At 45.4% G+C, this 16076-nt stretch overlaps 1 protein-coding gene across 1 annotated transcript in view; it reads right to left on the bottom strand.

Moving 5' to 3' along the window:
- The window catches only part of CACNA2D4 (calcium voltage-gated channel auxiliary subunit alpha2delta 4), a 166579-nt gene extending 151769 nt beyond the window's left edge, over positions 1 to 14810 (bottom strand). Inside the window, exons 1-3 of the mRNA XM_073335235.2 lie at positions 14725 to 14810; positions 12734 to 12883; positions 8088 to 8169 (exon numbers count right to left, since the gene is read on the bottom strand). Of these exons, the coding sequence (XP_073191336.1) occupies positions 8088 to 8169; positions 12734 to 12883; positions 14725 to 14810 (318 nt within the window). The remainder of the gene's footprint in view (positions 1 to 8087; positions 8170 to 12733; positions 12884 to 14724) is intronic.
- Between the last annotated feature and the right edge of the window lie 1266 nt (positions 14811 to 16076).

Genomic DNA, 16076 nt, shown 5'->3' with positions numbered 1-16076 from the left:
TATTACTCAGGTTTTAACTATGTCCTTACACAGGCAAAACTCCCATTGACTTCAGTAAGAGTTTTGCCTGAGTGAGGAGTGAGCAAACATTGAGAAAAAATTCCAGGATCTGGCCTCTGCATTATAAATCCATTGGGGAAGGGACCTGTCCTTGTATTTGTCTGCAAAGCGCCCCAAATACCTATAATGCTGTATATGTAGCAGCAAGCCAAAATATTTCATGTGTGAAATGTGCCATGTAGCTCAAATACGATAACATTGCTTTGGAAACTCTTGTATTTGAATTTTCTGACTTCTGTGCATTCAAATCCACTGCCTTAACATAACCTGAGTCTGGGTGCATGTGTGTGTGCGTGCGTGCGTTTGCCACATTACAACTAAGTTCTTTGTAGGTCTGGCCTCTTTGAAAACAAGTTTCACCTACCTCAAGACCGTGAGGTTTGTTCACATTACTGCATTAGGAGGATACCTGATCTTAGCCTCATGAAATCTCTCTCTCTCTCTCTCCACAGCTATAGCATCAAGCAGATTGAAGTCCTTCAAGCTTATCTGCTTTAAGAAGCTTATTAGTGAAGATGGTGTTTGATCTAGAGTTTCCTAACAGGATAGAGGATGAGGAAAGACCTGGGGAAATGGGCACAGCAGGAAGAGAGGGGAAAACCCCAGGATGAGAGGGAAAAATAAATAGGATTCGAGAGGGAGCAAGGGGGGAGAGGTAATTCTGACTTGTCTGAGCTGCATGTGTATTTCTCTAGTAATGTCTAAACTGGGTAAGAAATGGACTTGAGGAGATGACTCAGAGAAAGAGAGAGTATGCAGGGCTGTGTTGGATCAGAAATCGAACCCAGGTTCAGGGCTGGCCTTAGCATGAGGCAAACTGAGGTGGCCGCCTCAGGTGCCAGACTGTGGGGTGGGGAGGAGGTGTGCCACTAGGACCCAGAGTGTAGAAAATTGTGTCTGCTGCTGGTGCATATGTATTCTCTCTGCTCTAGATGCACAGAGATGGTGGAGTGCTGTGCTGGAGGAAGGAGGGCGCAAGAGACATAACAGGCAGGCAGGAGAAAAGGTGAGAGGGAATAACAGAAAGCAGCAGGAGCTGCAGGGAGAGAGAGGAGGAGCAGCCTCTTATGTACTTCTCTACCACCCCCAGGAGCCTGGACTGATTAACACCAACTTCTCAGGGAGCTTCCTGTTTCCTGCTGCTTCCCTGAACCCACTTGAGGAGAACAGGCAGTCAACTGAACTAGTAGGAGCCAGTTAGGCCCTTAAGACGCTGATATCTTCCCTCACTCAGGCCCTGCCACCAGCCCTGCTTATTTGTCTCCTTTAATTGAGTGTTGAGAGCCACTATAGCTGGTACAGAACAGCAGTCATGAGTGAAAGAAGAAAACGCCCTTCTGAGGCAGCATTCAGAAAAAGCAAGCAAGCAAAGGGAGCTTTTCTATCTAAGCAGGAAGGAGCTCTCCTGAGATACATAGACACAAATGTTCATGGTGAACCTTCCGGCCCCATTGAGGATGTGAGTGGTGAGGAGATGCGTGATCTTCCAGTTAGTCAGAGTGCAGGTAACCTGGCAGCTACTGCAGAATCCATATCTCCATCTCAAATAGATGTAACCATGCACATTCCTGAAGAAAAGTGTAGATCAGAGAAGAGTGTGGTGGAGGCGCAAGAAACAGCTGCTGCTGAGTTTAGTTCCTTAAGTCTAGATGATCCAGGACTGTGGACCCACTTGAGCAGTAGCCTGAGGGACTTCTTTGTACTGCATGGGCCACAGCAAGTGAAAAACTTCATGTTCCCCAAAGAGAATGAAAATAGAAGTTTCCATCCAACACGTTACTGGCGTGAAATCCCCAATGGTGACAAAGTGGAGAGGCCATGGCTTATGTACTCAAAAACCCAGAATGCTGCATACTGTTTTTGTTGCAAACTCTTCCAGTCTAATGTTCCAGCCACATTGGGTTCTACAGGAACAAAAGAATGGAAAAATCTGGCTAGAAATCCGGCATGCCATGAGAAGGCAGCAAATCACCAGAGAGCATTCCACAGGTGGAAAGAGCTTGAGATGAGACTAAGGTTAAAGGCCACCATAGATGATCAGCATCAAGAGAAGATTGCGTCAGAGTCTCTTTACTGGCAAAATGTTCTGAAAAGGCTCATTGCCACTGTGAGAATGCTTGCTACCCAAAACCTAGCATTGCGTAGCGCTTCAGATCGGTTGTATGTGCCAAACAATTGAAACTTCCTTACAATTGTGGAGCTGATGGCTGAGTTTGATGCTGTACTCTAGGAGCATCTGAGAAGTCACCACCCAAGAAATGTACACACAGCACTACCTTGGAAAAACAATTCAAAATGAGATCATTCAGTTACTAGCAACAAAAGTCAAACAGAAGATTGTGGCAGATCTGAAGTCAGCAAGCTATTACTCTGTTATTCTGGACTGAACACCTGACATCAGCCATATGGAACAAATGACTTTAATGGTGCATTTTGTAACAACAACAGAACCTAGTGAAAATGTCCCTTCAATGGTGACTGTCAGAGAGCATTTTCTAGAATTTATTGACATTGATGATACTACCGGAGCTGGTTTGACAAATGTGCTTCTTACAAAGCTGGAAGATACGGGAATTGCAATAGCTGACATGAGAGGTCAGGGCTACTATAATGGTGCTAACATGAGAGGAAAGAACAGAGGAGTGCAGACACAGATCCGAGAGTTAAACCCTTGAGCTTTTTTTGTCCCATGCGGTTCTCATTCATTGAACTTGGTGGTCAGTGATGCAGCATCAGCTTCTAGTGAGGCTGCTAAATTTTTTAATGTAATGCAAAGCATCTATGTATTTTTCTCTGCATCAACTCATCGATGGCAAATTTTGAAGCAACATCTGGGAACATCCTCTCTGACGCTGAAACCACTGAGTGCCACACAATGGGAAAGTCGAGTGGAGGTGATAAAGCCTATCAAAAACCAAATTGGGAAGACAGATGATGCCATAGTTGCCATTATGAAGGATAATGCTATGACAGGAACTGTTCCTGGGAGAACAGTGGCAGAGGGAAATGAAATCACAAGAAACATACATAACTTCAAATTTCTGTGTGGCTTAGTGTTGTGGCATGACATATTGTTTGAAATAAATGTTGTAAGTAAGAGACTCCAAGGTGTTGACCTTGATATATCTGGGGCCATGGAACAACTGGACAAAGCAAAGTCACACCTACAGTCTGACTGGTCAGATGAGGGAATTCAAAACATGCTGAAGAGTGCACAGAAATTGGCAGAGGAACTTCACACTGAAGCTATTTTCCCACCCATTCAAGAATACAAGAGTCACCAAAGAAGGAGATATTTTGATTACGAGGCACGGGATAATCCCATAAGAGACCCCAAACAACAATTCAAAGTTGAATTCTTTAACCAGGTGCTAGATTATGCAATACAGTCAGTTGAAGAACGTTTCGTGCAGCTCAAGGAACACAGCAGTATATTTGGGATGTTGTATGATATTCCAAAACTCCTCACTATACCTGAAGAAGACCTACACCAGCAATACAGGGCACCAGAGACAGGGTTGACACATGATGACATGCGCGATATTGATGCGAGTGATTTAGGTGATGAACTGAAAGCCCTTTCAAGATACATTTCAGCAGGATCAACTCCAAAGGCTGTTCTGGAATATATGTACACAAATAAGATGACCACCCTCTTTCCAAATGCTTTTGTTGCTCTGCGCATACTTCTACCACTTCCTGTAACAGTTGCCAGTGGAGAACGCAGCTTCTCCAAGCTGAAGTTAATAAAAACACATCTACGCTCCACAATGACACAGGAGAGGCTGGTCGGCCTTGCAGCCATCTCAACAGAGCATAAGCTGGCCCAGACTGTGGACCTTCAGCAGGAAGCAGTTCAAATCTTTGCAATCAAGAAGGCATGGAAAGCACTACTTTCATTATTCAAACAGATAAAAATGCCACTGTTTACTATGCAGACAAGAAAAGTTACATTTGCTGTTAAGGCATTTGAAAGTTAAGTGTTACTTAAAATTTTTGAACAAGGCATTTTAAGTTGTTAGTTCTCCTTTATTGGGGTAGGTAGCAGAGCAGGACCATGAGAGGAGTAGAACAGGAAGAAGGCAGAATTGAGACCTTTCAAAGTTTTGGCCCAAGCGAGGAGGCATGGGGGCATCATTTGAGCTCCCTGCCTCAGGTGCCAAAATGTTGTGGGCTGGCCCTGCAAGTCCTGCAGGAAGTGACAATGGTGACTCAGTGAGGAGCATTCTTCCCCTAAGATGCCGCTGAACCAGTGTCCCACTCTGACATCGAGAATTCCATTTCAACCAAAGCACAGTCCATCTGCATTCAATGCAGTCAGCAAGTCTGCATCGTGCACAAGAGAGAGGCAGATACCTCCTTCTCTTTATCAGTGCACCGCACAGGATCTTTGACTGTGGCCGGTGAAATGTGGCTATTCGTGGGTGTGGGGGTGCTCCTCTATCAGCCTACCAGGGAAAGACGGGTGCCACCGCCACTGTATGAATCCTGGGCTTGATTTGCTAGTCAGAATCAAACTGCCTTTCAGTCAGAAATCAATCGTCTCGTCTCTGAGGGAATCACACATAAAATTTTGCTGGATTTGGTGCAATCTTTTATTGACCATCTGAATGTGGTGACTGCTATTAGGAGCAGCATCTCTGAGCCCTGTTGTGCTAGGTTCTGTACAGCTCCTCTCCTAAAGCGCTTACAGTCTAAACAGACGAGACAGACAAAGGGGAAATAGAGGCACAGAGAGGTGAAAGGTCGTCCAGCGGGCCAATGGCTGAGGTGGGACTAGAACCTACCTATCCTGGCTCCTAGGGCAGTGTCCTAGTAACTTGTCCACACTACCTTTCACAGCCCACACTGCCTCTCATAACACTGGGTTTGTCAAGAAACAACCCCTCTGACTTCTGACCTTAAGGAAGGTGGAAGCCTTTAACTTCGGAGGAGAAATAGCCACAAGAGCAGTATTTGATTGTTTTGATGGAGCAGTGGAGACGAAGACTGCAGCATTTTCTCACAGTCCTTAAAAGAGATGGTGAAGCTTATAGAACCCTATGGAAAGATTCATACCTGCCATCTTTCCATGAAGATCGTGACAAGGGGCAAATGCCCTGTGACATTGCAGGAGATGGAGGTCCCAGCAAAAAGCAAATAGAGAAGCCATTCAAATAGAAGCTAGGTCCAAAGGGAACTTGGATACCTGCCAGAAGCTGGTTCTATCAGCTGGTGACACTGTAGAAGTTGGCAAGGTGTAACCATCGTCACTGCTACTAAAGGCCAGGCTTCAGCCAGTTTTGGTATCACACTATGGCTGGGTAAGAATTGGGCAATGAAGGGTCTGAATGCATCTTAGTCCGGTGTGGCACATGTATGCTCCTCATGAAAAGAACTAATTCATGATCAGTGTAGATGACTCATGCTGAAGGACCAGAGGACATTTATCAGACAAGCACCGCTAAGGAGGCACAGAGGGAATCTGTTCTTATATCAGACGGAAGGGAGCACACTGGAGAAGGAGTTTCTGGAGGGTCCAGCAGAAAGGTGAGGAAGTGTGAATGGAACAACATTCTGTCCCTTTTGTAGCTGGAGCACAGGAGTGGCTGAATCAGTAGAAAGAAGGCAAAATGTAAACAGGTAGAAGAAGTGAAGGGCAATTTATGGCTTGGCACAAAGAGAAGATGCAGGGAAGTAGGAGAAAGAATGGAAGGTGGGTGTGAGGAAAGAGAATCCATCCTCTCAGATGGGTTCTGCAGTGCTCGTACTGAGCCATGTCCTCTCCAGCAGCACCAAAAAGAGGCTGATTGGTAAAACTGTGCTTGCAGCTGTGCACACAGGGCAGAGTGCAAGGTGCACGTGATCATCCCCTCCCCCTTCCTCAAGCTGTCTATAGTGCACAGGGACAGCATCCAGGCAGGGAAAGCAATGGTGTCCCAGGTTACGGGGTATGTTTGCACTGAACACCTTCCACTATCACAAAAGATGCCGTCATGACACAGCATCTTAGCACTAGCCCCTTCTACAATATAGAAATTGGTGTAGAAACTACTCTCACTTCTCCCTATTCCCAGAAATGGGTTATTTACTGGGGTGTAACTGGGGCAGAGTCCCATGGGAGGTTGGGTGAAGAGGATGATAACCAGGCTCCGTATCCGTCATCCACTAGGGGCTCCAGGGAAACCTAGTGCCTGGAAGCAGAACACAGGGAGACTGATTGCACCAGAAAGAAAAGGAGTACTTGTGGCACCTTAGAGACTAACCAATTTATTTGAGCATGAGCTTTCGTGAGCTATGTGAGAATGTAGCTCACGAAAGCTCATGCTCAAATAAATTGGTTAGTCTCTAAGGTGCCACAAGTCCTCCTTTTCTTTTTGCGAATACAGATTAACACGGCTGTTACTCTGAAACCTGATTGCACCAGCAGGCTCATGCAACCACTCGGGGGTGATTTTCAACAATGCTCAGCACTGGCCGAACCCTGCTCCCCAATTTACCATTAGCTTCACTGGGAGCAGGGACAGGCAAGTGCTGAGCACTTTCAAAGGCCCACCCACAGTGCTATGTACAGAGGCCATCCAAGCAAATGAATCGTTGGCAGCCAGCAGAGAGTGTGGCCATATGGAAAGAGGCTAGTTTTCACAGAAGGAAGATCTGAATCAGAACAGAGAATCTCCCTCCTCCCACTCTTTGGCAATGGGAGCCAAGGGAATGGCAATGATCAAGAGACAGGTCTGGTGCTCGCTGCTCTCCATGCTAAAGCCTACCCTACCTGCATGCACAGTCACTGTGTGTGAGTTCATGAAGAGTGTGATTGGTTACTTATCTGGCTCATGGAACTGCCTCCCTGCCAGGATTCTGACGAGAAATCTGTCCCCTGGCTATTTCAATGAACACCCACCCCACCACCACCATCTATCTCCTGCACTGGCCTGTTCCATATAAAATATACAACTTCCCATGCAGACTCACACATGCACCCTTCAAATTAGCCTTCTGCCATCAGAACTCAGTCGCTCCAAAGTTCATGGAAAACAAAAGAGGAGCTGGCCTGACCAAAGCAAGCTCATTATTTCAGATAATTACATGCTGGTTCATAATTGGTTAATTCCAGCAAAAACGTGAAACAGATTTTTACAGTGATTCTCCAGTTCCAACATTCCCTGCCTGAGCTCATGGACTGAGCAAATCAAACATGATGGCCCAAATTCTCTGCTGGTGCAAATGGGCCAAACGCCATTGAAGTCACTGGAGCTGGACCCATTTTTGCCAGCTGCTGCCAATGAGGATGTTCCTAGCAGCTGGAATTTCAAGAAGCGGAGGGTATGAAAGTTGCTATTCCTGTGCTGAATTTGCAGGGGCATGGATTAAAGAACTGTGTATGACGGGTAGGCTAGGGTGAGCCATTCTTTATTCCAAGGCAATCTAGTTGTATACAGCGGCTTTCAGAACTGGCATCACAATGCCCTTCAGAGAATCAGCCCTAAACTACAGAGGAAAAACAGATTTTAAAGCAAGATTTAAAGAGACGGAAGGGACTCAGTGGAACAGCGGGAGGAAGATAGATGAGGAAGTACAAATAAACAAGAGAGAGCCCCAGTTGGGAAAGCCCAGGGAACGGAGAGGAAGGAAATATTGGAGTAGAGTGAGCAGGCAGGGGAGTAGATGGATATGCAGTTAAGAAGGGAGGAGAAGAGTGAATATGGTCATTAGGGGAAATAGGTGGATATGAGGTCAGAGGAGAAAGGTGAATAGTGCCCATGGACAGTATGAAAAGCCAGGAGAACCATTCGGAGTCCAAAGTGGCTAATGAGCCAATGAAGGCGTCAGAGAGAGGTGCAAAGTCCACCTGGACCAATGAAGGTTAGAGGGTAGGGACCAGGAAATGAATCCAAATGGTCTTGAAAGTTAGTGAAGATTTCCTAGTGTTGCCCTTCTACAATCAATCCCCAGGATGGACAGACGGACGCGCACACACACACACACATACACATACACATACAAAAAATCTGAAACCAGCAAAGCTCCTTGCAGGTATGGCCTACCTTCTGTAAGAGGAGAGAGCCTGAATACTTTGTCATGATGGAATATATCTCCCCACCAAAGGCATCTGCCCAGGACTTCACCCTAAAGTGGAGAAAGAGGAAAACCAGCAGTGTTAACACGTCAGGTAGATGAGCTGCATCAAAGGGCAACAGTCGTGCAGGCATGTATCACTCCCTGTCTCCCTATGCACGCAAATCACCAAGCACACCTAGGACGCTGTAGAAACAGTAATAACACATTTTCTATTTGAACTGCTGGTGAGACACACAACAGTAGCGGGAAACCATCATCTCTGTGACCCACTCTGCACCCTGGTCTTTCCTTACCATTAGGCTGTTTTAACACAGTGCCACGTTTTGGGGTTCTTATTCAGTCACTATTGACTCTAACAGGAGTTTGCTTGAGTAAAGACCAAGTCAAATCTGAATTATAACAGGGTAAGGATCTCAGGATTCAGTTAGACCATGAACGCTTTGGGACAGGGACACTGAGCCAGGCTGTGATCTCAGTTACTCCAGTGTGAATCCAAGGCATGCAATTGCTTTCAGTGAAGGCATCCTGGACTGACACAGGTGTAAACTGGGAGCAGATTCTGGGTCACATCTTATCTCTCTGTCAAGTACCATGCCCATATATGCCATCCTATAAATAACAGACAGTAGGAATACCACACAGAGATCCTAAGAGTGGTGACATGCAGGCTGAGCATAAAGATATTGCCTCCTCCTCAAATTAGCATATTTGGCAGCTGTAATTGTCAGAATACTTAATCAGGAATCATGTTAGGATGTTCCACCTCCACTCAGTTCCTTTTACAGGGATTCACTGAGGAGGTATCAACTTCTTTATAGAACACATGGCTGCCTCCACTCATCAGAACACACCCGCTACTTACGGAGTACAGATTGTTACCTATAATTTTCAGTGGGATGCCTCCCACTTCTAAGAAAACTTTAAACCCAGAGGGCCTGATTCTTCTCTTCGCAATGGCAGTATAATGCAATCAAAATCAATGGCATTCCACCTCCATAAAAAACTAGCGCAATGGCATAGTAAATCAGGCACTGAGGCATCCATTTTTTAACCACTGTGTGTGATCCTGCTCCCACTGAGGTCAATGGGAGCAACTCAGTATTTCTGGCTTTGATGGTCAGTTTACTGGTTTCTGCATCCTGTTTTGTCAGCCACAGTCATCTTTATTTTTATACACTGAAAACAATAGCGAACATTTGAATTTGCTAAGAAGACAGGATTCCCTGGCCCATCTCAGACCCTTCTTCTGACAAGCCCACTAGCCTGCTTCTGAGCAGAGAAAAGCCAAAACCAAACGAACCCTTGGCCTATTGTGCAATGCGTGGGGGTGGGAAAGAATTCCTTCCAGACCCTTATGGTGATCAGCTGATGTCCTAAAGCATGAGATCTGATTACCCTTATCTCAGTATTTAACTCAATAGCCCCCTGAAGCAGCTCGTTTAATGTCGTTTAATAATTTGTCTCTACAAGCCAATTAATGTTGGTATGAAAATTTACTAACAGTCACAAAAGCTGCTTACCCACCCATATGATGATGATGATGATGATGATAGGAAAACTACACATAGGGCTTCTGGAAGGTTGCCTAGCCAGCCCAGGTAACTGCAGCAGTGTTACCATCTCTCTGGATTTTATCACGTCTTGTGATATTTGGTGTTTTTTCTCAAAGCCAGGGCTCCTGGAATCATGTGATTGCATGAGAATCTCATTAAAAAGAGAAGAAATGAAAGTTTCTAGCCCTCATGGTTGCAAAAGAAAAGCTTGAAAATGTGAACCCTAAAAGCTCCATCACCAGGAAATAAATAAAAGCTGAAATTATGATTATTTTTAAAAAACTATATGATTTTTAAGCCAATCCCATGATTTCTGAATGCTTGGAATTGGAAATACTGCTGCAGACTCCTAGGCAATATCCTGGGACGGTGGCAATGGGCAGGCAGCTGTGGCACAACTGTGTTCAGAGCTCAGCAGCATCTCTATTGACTGCTCTCTGGCTGCCTCCCTAACCCTGCTGGCTGCCTCTCTGCTGAGTTTCTTAAAGCTACGTGTGGCACTTGGGGTACTGGAGAACCTCCACTTCCTGCAGGCAAAGAGAAGGACAGTGCTGGCCAGGGAGTTAGGGGGAAGCATGGGGACAGAAAGGGGGAGTCATGGGGACAGAGATGGGGAACTACAGGGTGACAAATGGAAGGCCAGAAAGAAGAGAAGAGCCATGGGGAGGCATGAGAAGACACATTAGGCACAATGGTAAGAGAGACATAGGTCAGGCAACTGGCGGCATGCAGACACATCTCATCAGAGCAGTGTAAAAGGGGGGTTCCTGTAGGTCAATAGGGGTCAGAAATAAATGGGGACCCAAGAAGGGCACTGAGACAGCCAACAGACAATTATTTTTCACGAAAGCCTGGGGGCTGCTGGAGGGGCAGGTGCATTTTGGCAAATCTGAGGTAGTTGTCTTTGTCCTCTTCTCTCAATCATCTAACAAAGAACCAAACTCATATTCACCAGATTGCATCAAAACTTGTTCTGTGACTGGCGGTTCTCACAACCCCAGTTAATATGCAGAATTGTCCCTCTGGGGGGAAAACCTTGAAATGTCAGTAGCTACCTGGTTATTGTGATTTAATAACCACAATTATTAAGATTTCATGGTGCAGCAGCCAGAATAAAGTCGATGGTAAAATGTTATGAGATGCCCAGGGTTAAGCCCCCAAGGGTGGCAATGAATGTGTGGATTTCTTGGTAAATACATGAAGAATTCCATGGATGGAATCTTTTGGGGTCTATTTGAAAGAGGCCTTGAGCTGTTTGAATGCAAAACATTCCTCTTGATCTCAGGAAGAGACGTAAACTTTTTTCAATACTTTAGTTCATGTAACTGTTTCTCCAGCACAATGTCATTTCTTTTTGCCATCGAATGAGAAGCAGGGTTTCCTCCCCTCAAAACAGCATCCTGAAACACAATCACTGCTGGTCAGGAGTGTTCTCTCCTCTCTGAGCCAAGCCCTCCGAGTAAGGCAGAAATATCCAAATCTCTTCCCTTTCAAATAAATTGTAGCATAAAAAATTCTACACCAATATATTTTTAACCTTAAAGTAGTTAAGTTGCTTAAAGCAGCTTAGCAAGGTCCAATACTTTTAACTCTATATATTCAGATGTTAGTATCATGGCAACCTGCCAAAGAAAGATTTGTCACCAAGGCAGGACTCACTTTGTAGCATGGTGTCAGCCCTTGGCTAGCCATCCATGACTGTGGAGAGACACACGCACTCCCCTTCCCCTCAAAGTGCATGCACAAACACACGCACACAAGTACGACACATCCAGAAGGCTGTATACACATACTAAAACCCTTGTGTAAAAAGTCCATGCACAGATACATGTATGAAAACCTGCATACCAAATGCAGGGCACACACAATACAATAATGCTATGAAGACTTTGCACCTCTAATGTGCTTTTCATTTGCAGATTTCACAGGATTTTATAAAGGAAGATTAGAGTCATAATCCCCATTTTACAAATAGGGAAAGGACACACAGAGAGGTGATATGACCGGCATGCCTCCATACACTAAAATATGTATGTGCGTGTACAGTACATACATGTATTGCACATGTGTGCATAATAGTCATTGCTATGTAAGCCTTTGGAATAATATTATACAGAGACAGTGTAAGGGGATAGTACCAGTAACATATAGAAGTACTAGGAACAGTAAAACAATTTGGATCTTACGTATAAAGATGGCCAGAATGACCCATCTTCACTCAAGTACTTCAGACATATCACAGAGCACCAGTGCTACAGCCTTGCCCTAGGAGGATGTTACACAGCCGCATAAAGTAAGTGCATCTCTGAGGTGGCTCAGATTTGTCCCAGCAACCAAACTGGTCTCCAGCTGCCCCAGAGATCAGGGGCAATATATGCTGTCTTTATACCATGTTTGCCTGCTCCTTCTGGTGCACCAAACAGAGCTGAGGAAATTGACTAGAGACTACAATAAATAATAACACCTAGCTCTTATCTACTACATTTTATTTTCAGATCTCAAAACACTACACAAAGGGGGTCAGTATCATTATCCCCAATTTACCAATGGGGAAACTGAGGCAAGGGGCGGGACATGACTCGCCCGTGGTCACTGAGCAGGCCAGTGGCAGAGCTGAGATTTTAACTCAGGTCTTCTGAGTCCCCAGTCCACTGGCCTATTCTGTACACTTTAAGAACAATCCTTTTCTGTCTGTGAGCCCAGGTCCATGGGAACGATTCCCACTGTGGCTTGGACCTGATGGTGAAGCGAGATTTTGCATCTAGGGCAAAAATCAGGTCAAAGAAATATTCCATGCAAAAAGTACAATTAAAGCTCTGTCGTCCCCCAGACAAATGACATCTCTGAAAGGTGGGGAGGTGGGTGCCTCTTAAGGGAAGGGACTGACGCTAGTTATGGGAGGGGACAAAGGAACACTGAGAGAAAAGGGACGATGAATGGCAGAATGGGGACTGGGACATCAATAGCAGAAGAGGGAAGTAGACAGTGAAGGGCAGAGGGTGGTAGAGGGCAGAGGAGTACGTGGGTAAAGGGGTATCAGGCTAGGGGGAAACACTTACGTTTCCAGTGGTATCTTTGCCTGGGACTTAGCAGAAGGCAGGAGGCAGCTGAGTGAGAGGAAAAGCCACAGGATGGCTCCTGGCACCATTCTCCAGGCAAAAACCATCAGCAACAGGACCAGTTGTATAGACATAGAGAGTCCCAGCCACGTTTACCACTTTATGGAGGTCCCAACACTGTCCAGACAGGCCCCAGCATGGTGTCTTGCTGGGGAGTGGGGTTGGGGAGCAGAGTCCTAGGGACACTTAAGCCTGCATGCTGCTGCCACCCTGTGCCGTCACTCCGCACTGTCCCTGTCCAAATGGAGAAAAGCTCCAACGGGACGGCACAGCCTCACACCCAACAGCTGCAGATAAAAGTTTGCAAAGAATATGCTGGAGTTACTGAGAGGGGAAACTTGGGAGAAGCTGCCCCATGGCTGCCAAGGTGATCACTGGGTCCCATCTAGCTTATGTGCCCTGCAGGAATGGAAGAGACTTGAGGGAGCTCTGCAGCAACAGCATCTACGTAATCTATCGCTGGCCCTTTAATCCCCATGCAAAGCAGCAATAGCAGCAGATTTAGGGAAGTGGAGTGGGATAAAATCACCCAGGATTACTCTGATTTCTGAAGACAGGCCTCAGCTCATCCAATCAGAGATCAGAACAAGCTCCCTCCGAGCCTGTTTTAAAGGGACAACATCACCTCTTCTAAAAAAAGCCTCCTGACCTTTGATCCCTACTGAACAGCACTTGCTCCTCACTTGAAGAGGATGCATGTAAATTCTTTGCCTGGGATAATTTCTATCGATTTACTTTTATGTCCCACCCTCTCCCTCCATCTTCTAGGAAGTACTAAATATATTAAGCCAAATCCCGCTCTTCGTTATTCCTATGCATGTGACCCCAGTAAGTCAAAAGGGTTGCACAAGTGTAAACGAGAGGCAAATTTAGACTGGGTCAGAATCTGATCTCAGTTATACTGTTGGGTTAGTATAAAGGATGCTTATTTTTACCTATTGTTTGTATTAGGGTTCCACCCTCAAAGTCTCAATGAGAACCCCATTGTGCCAGGAACTATCCAACCAAATCTAAGATGCAGTCCCTGGACTAAAGAACTAAATAATATCTAGGCAAAAAATGAACCGAGGGAGGAAAAAGGACAACAAGAAGCAAAAATGAAATCAAGGAAGAACCAGGAAAATACTGGACCCTTAATCTGATCTGACATCTGTGAATGTGAGTGTTTATTATTAGTGAAGTCCAACACTTTGGTACAGGAAAAAAACTATCCAGACAGCTACCCCCTAATTTGTATCTGGAGACTGACAAGTGAGTCCAGAGAACGTATGGTTGTAGTAGATAGCAAATTACATACTGTGATGAGGGTTGCACTTAATTTTAAGGTTTAATTTATAAATGATTTTAAAGGGTTAATAAAAGACAACTAGATGTTATAACCATGTTACCCACCTGAGTAGTAGATAGCTAAAAGTACATCAGTAAAACATATTAAAAGATTGTTAGAAGCAACCTATTGACCAGCTGGACTGCGGGACAATGGATTAAGCTTTTATTAAAACATCTATTAATAATTTAATAACCTGTCATAAACAATAAATGGAACTTGAATATAAAGTGTAATCATTATGAGCATAGCATGTTATGCCACACCAAGCATTTCTCAAATGTATACGCAGGGGGAATCACCTGCAAAACGATGGAGGAAAGGATCAGACACAGGGCAGGTGTAATATTGTTTGCAGATCTGGTTCCCACACATGTAATGGGATTAGAGAAAAACTAGAGCAAATACAGAGAAGAAAAACAAGGATTAGAGGTTAAAATATGTGATGAACAGTTGAAAATTTTAACAGGCGAGGATAATTAACCACGGTGATAATTTACTTAAGGATTTAGGGGATTCTCCATCAATTGACATCTTTAAATCAACAGTAAATGTGTGTCTGTAAAAGATACATTATAGCTCAATGTGACGGGGTGTGACTCACCACTGCAGCGCCTCCTGCTGGATGTCCCAGGGATCAGCTCTGCTAGCCAGTGCACCCTCTTCTGGTGGTGTCTTGCCCACCATCATCTCTGCTCCTGGACCTGTGTCACCCCAAGGACTGCGGGGTCCTCTTCAGGACACAGCCCTCCGGCTGGGTCACACTCAGTTCTCCCCCCTTCTGAGGGAACAACAGTCCACTGCCCAGCCACTTCCTCAGTGGCGATTGGGACAAGGGGGGCACTCAGGCCTGCCAACTACTCCAGGTCCCAGCCCAAGGACTGTGTAGATGGCAGCCACATGCTGCATCCCCTCCAATCCCTCAGTCTTCTTCCCTGGGCCACTTCCCCACAGCCCCAGCACCTTCTCCACCCTTGTCTCAGGGCCTTAGCATGCCAGCAGTCAGCCAGGAGCTCGCTCTTGCTCCCCTGATCCTACTTAACACTACTCTGTCCAAGGTGCTAGCTGCCCTCTGCCTGCAAGGCAGCCAGTCCTCCTTCCTCCCCAAGCTCCAGGGAGTGACTGACCTGCTCCGCGCTGCAGCTCTTCTTATATGGGCCTGCCTGGCCCTGACTGACTGTTCCTGGCGGCCTGTCTCCAACTGGTTGTTTCCTGCACAGCCTCCCTAGGGTCCTCTACAATTGACGGCCTGTCACGCAGCCTCTCTAGGGTTCTCTTAACCCTTTATGGGCTAGTGTGGGGCAGTTGCCCCATCACACTCAACCACAGATTATGGACATGATACAGGAATTACTGGGTAAGGTTTTTTGGTCTGTGTTATGCAGGAGGTCAGATTAAATGGTCAGGAGGGTCACTTCTCACATTATTTTATGAATCTATGAATTTTAGAAAAGCCAAATCTCAGGCAGACAAGATCACCTACTTAGTGACAGACAAGACAAGATCACCTTCAAGGTAACAAATACAATATCCACTATAAATGAAGCAATGAAATTATTCACAATTTCAGACGGAAGCAGAATGGATTTATAGATTTGTAGGGAAGAGTTGCAGACCAAGCTGGATGATCAAGGATCACAAACAGGTGATTAAGAGAAAGCAGAGAGCCTAGAAGGAATGAAGATGGGTTACCTTGCTGATCCTTCCCCATGACAGCCACTTACAACCTTCTTCTACTCAGTTTCATGTAACACTGTTATGGGACACACTGACATATGATGTTTCAGACTACTTTGCTTTCCCCCTTGGAGGTCAGAAAGTGTAGGGATAAAGTGAGAACTGGATAAAGCCAAGCAGAATTGGACCTTGCAAAGGGAATTAAAACCAATAGTAAAAGGTTATATAGCCATATAAATAAGAAAACAAGGAAAGAAGTGGGACTGCTAAACATTGAGG

This window comes from Lepidochelys kempii, chromosome 1 (genome assembly GCF_965140285.1).
Source record: "Lepidochelys kempii isolate rLepKem1 chromosome 1, rLepKem1.hap1, whole genome shotgun sequence".
NCBI lineage: Eukaryota > Metazoa > Chordata > Testudines > Cheloniidae > Lepidochelys > Lepidochelys kempii.
Note: the sequence above shows the minus strand (reverse complement) of the source record. Positions and strands in the feature narration are given on the sequence as shown.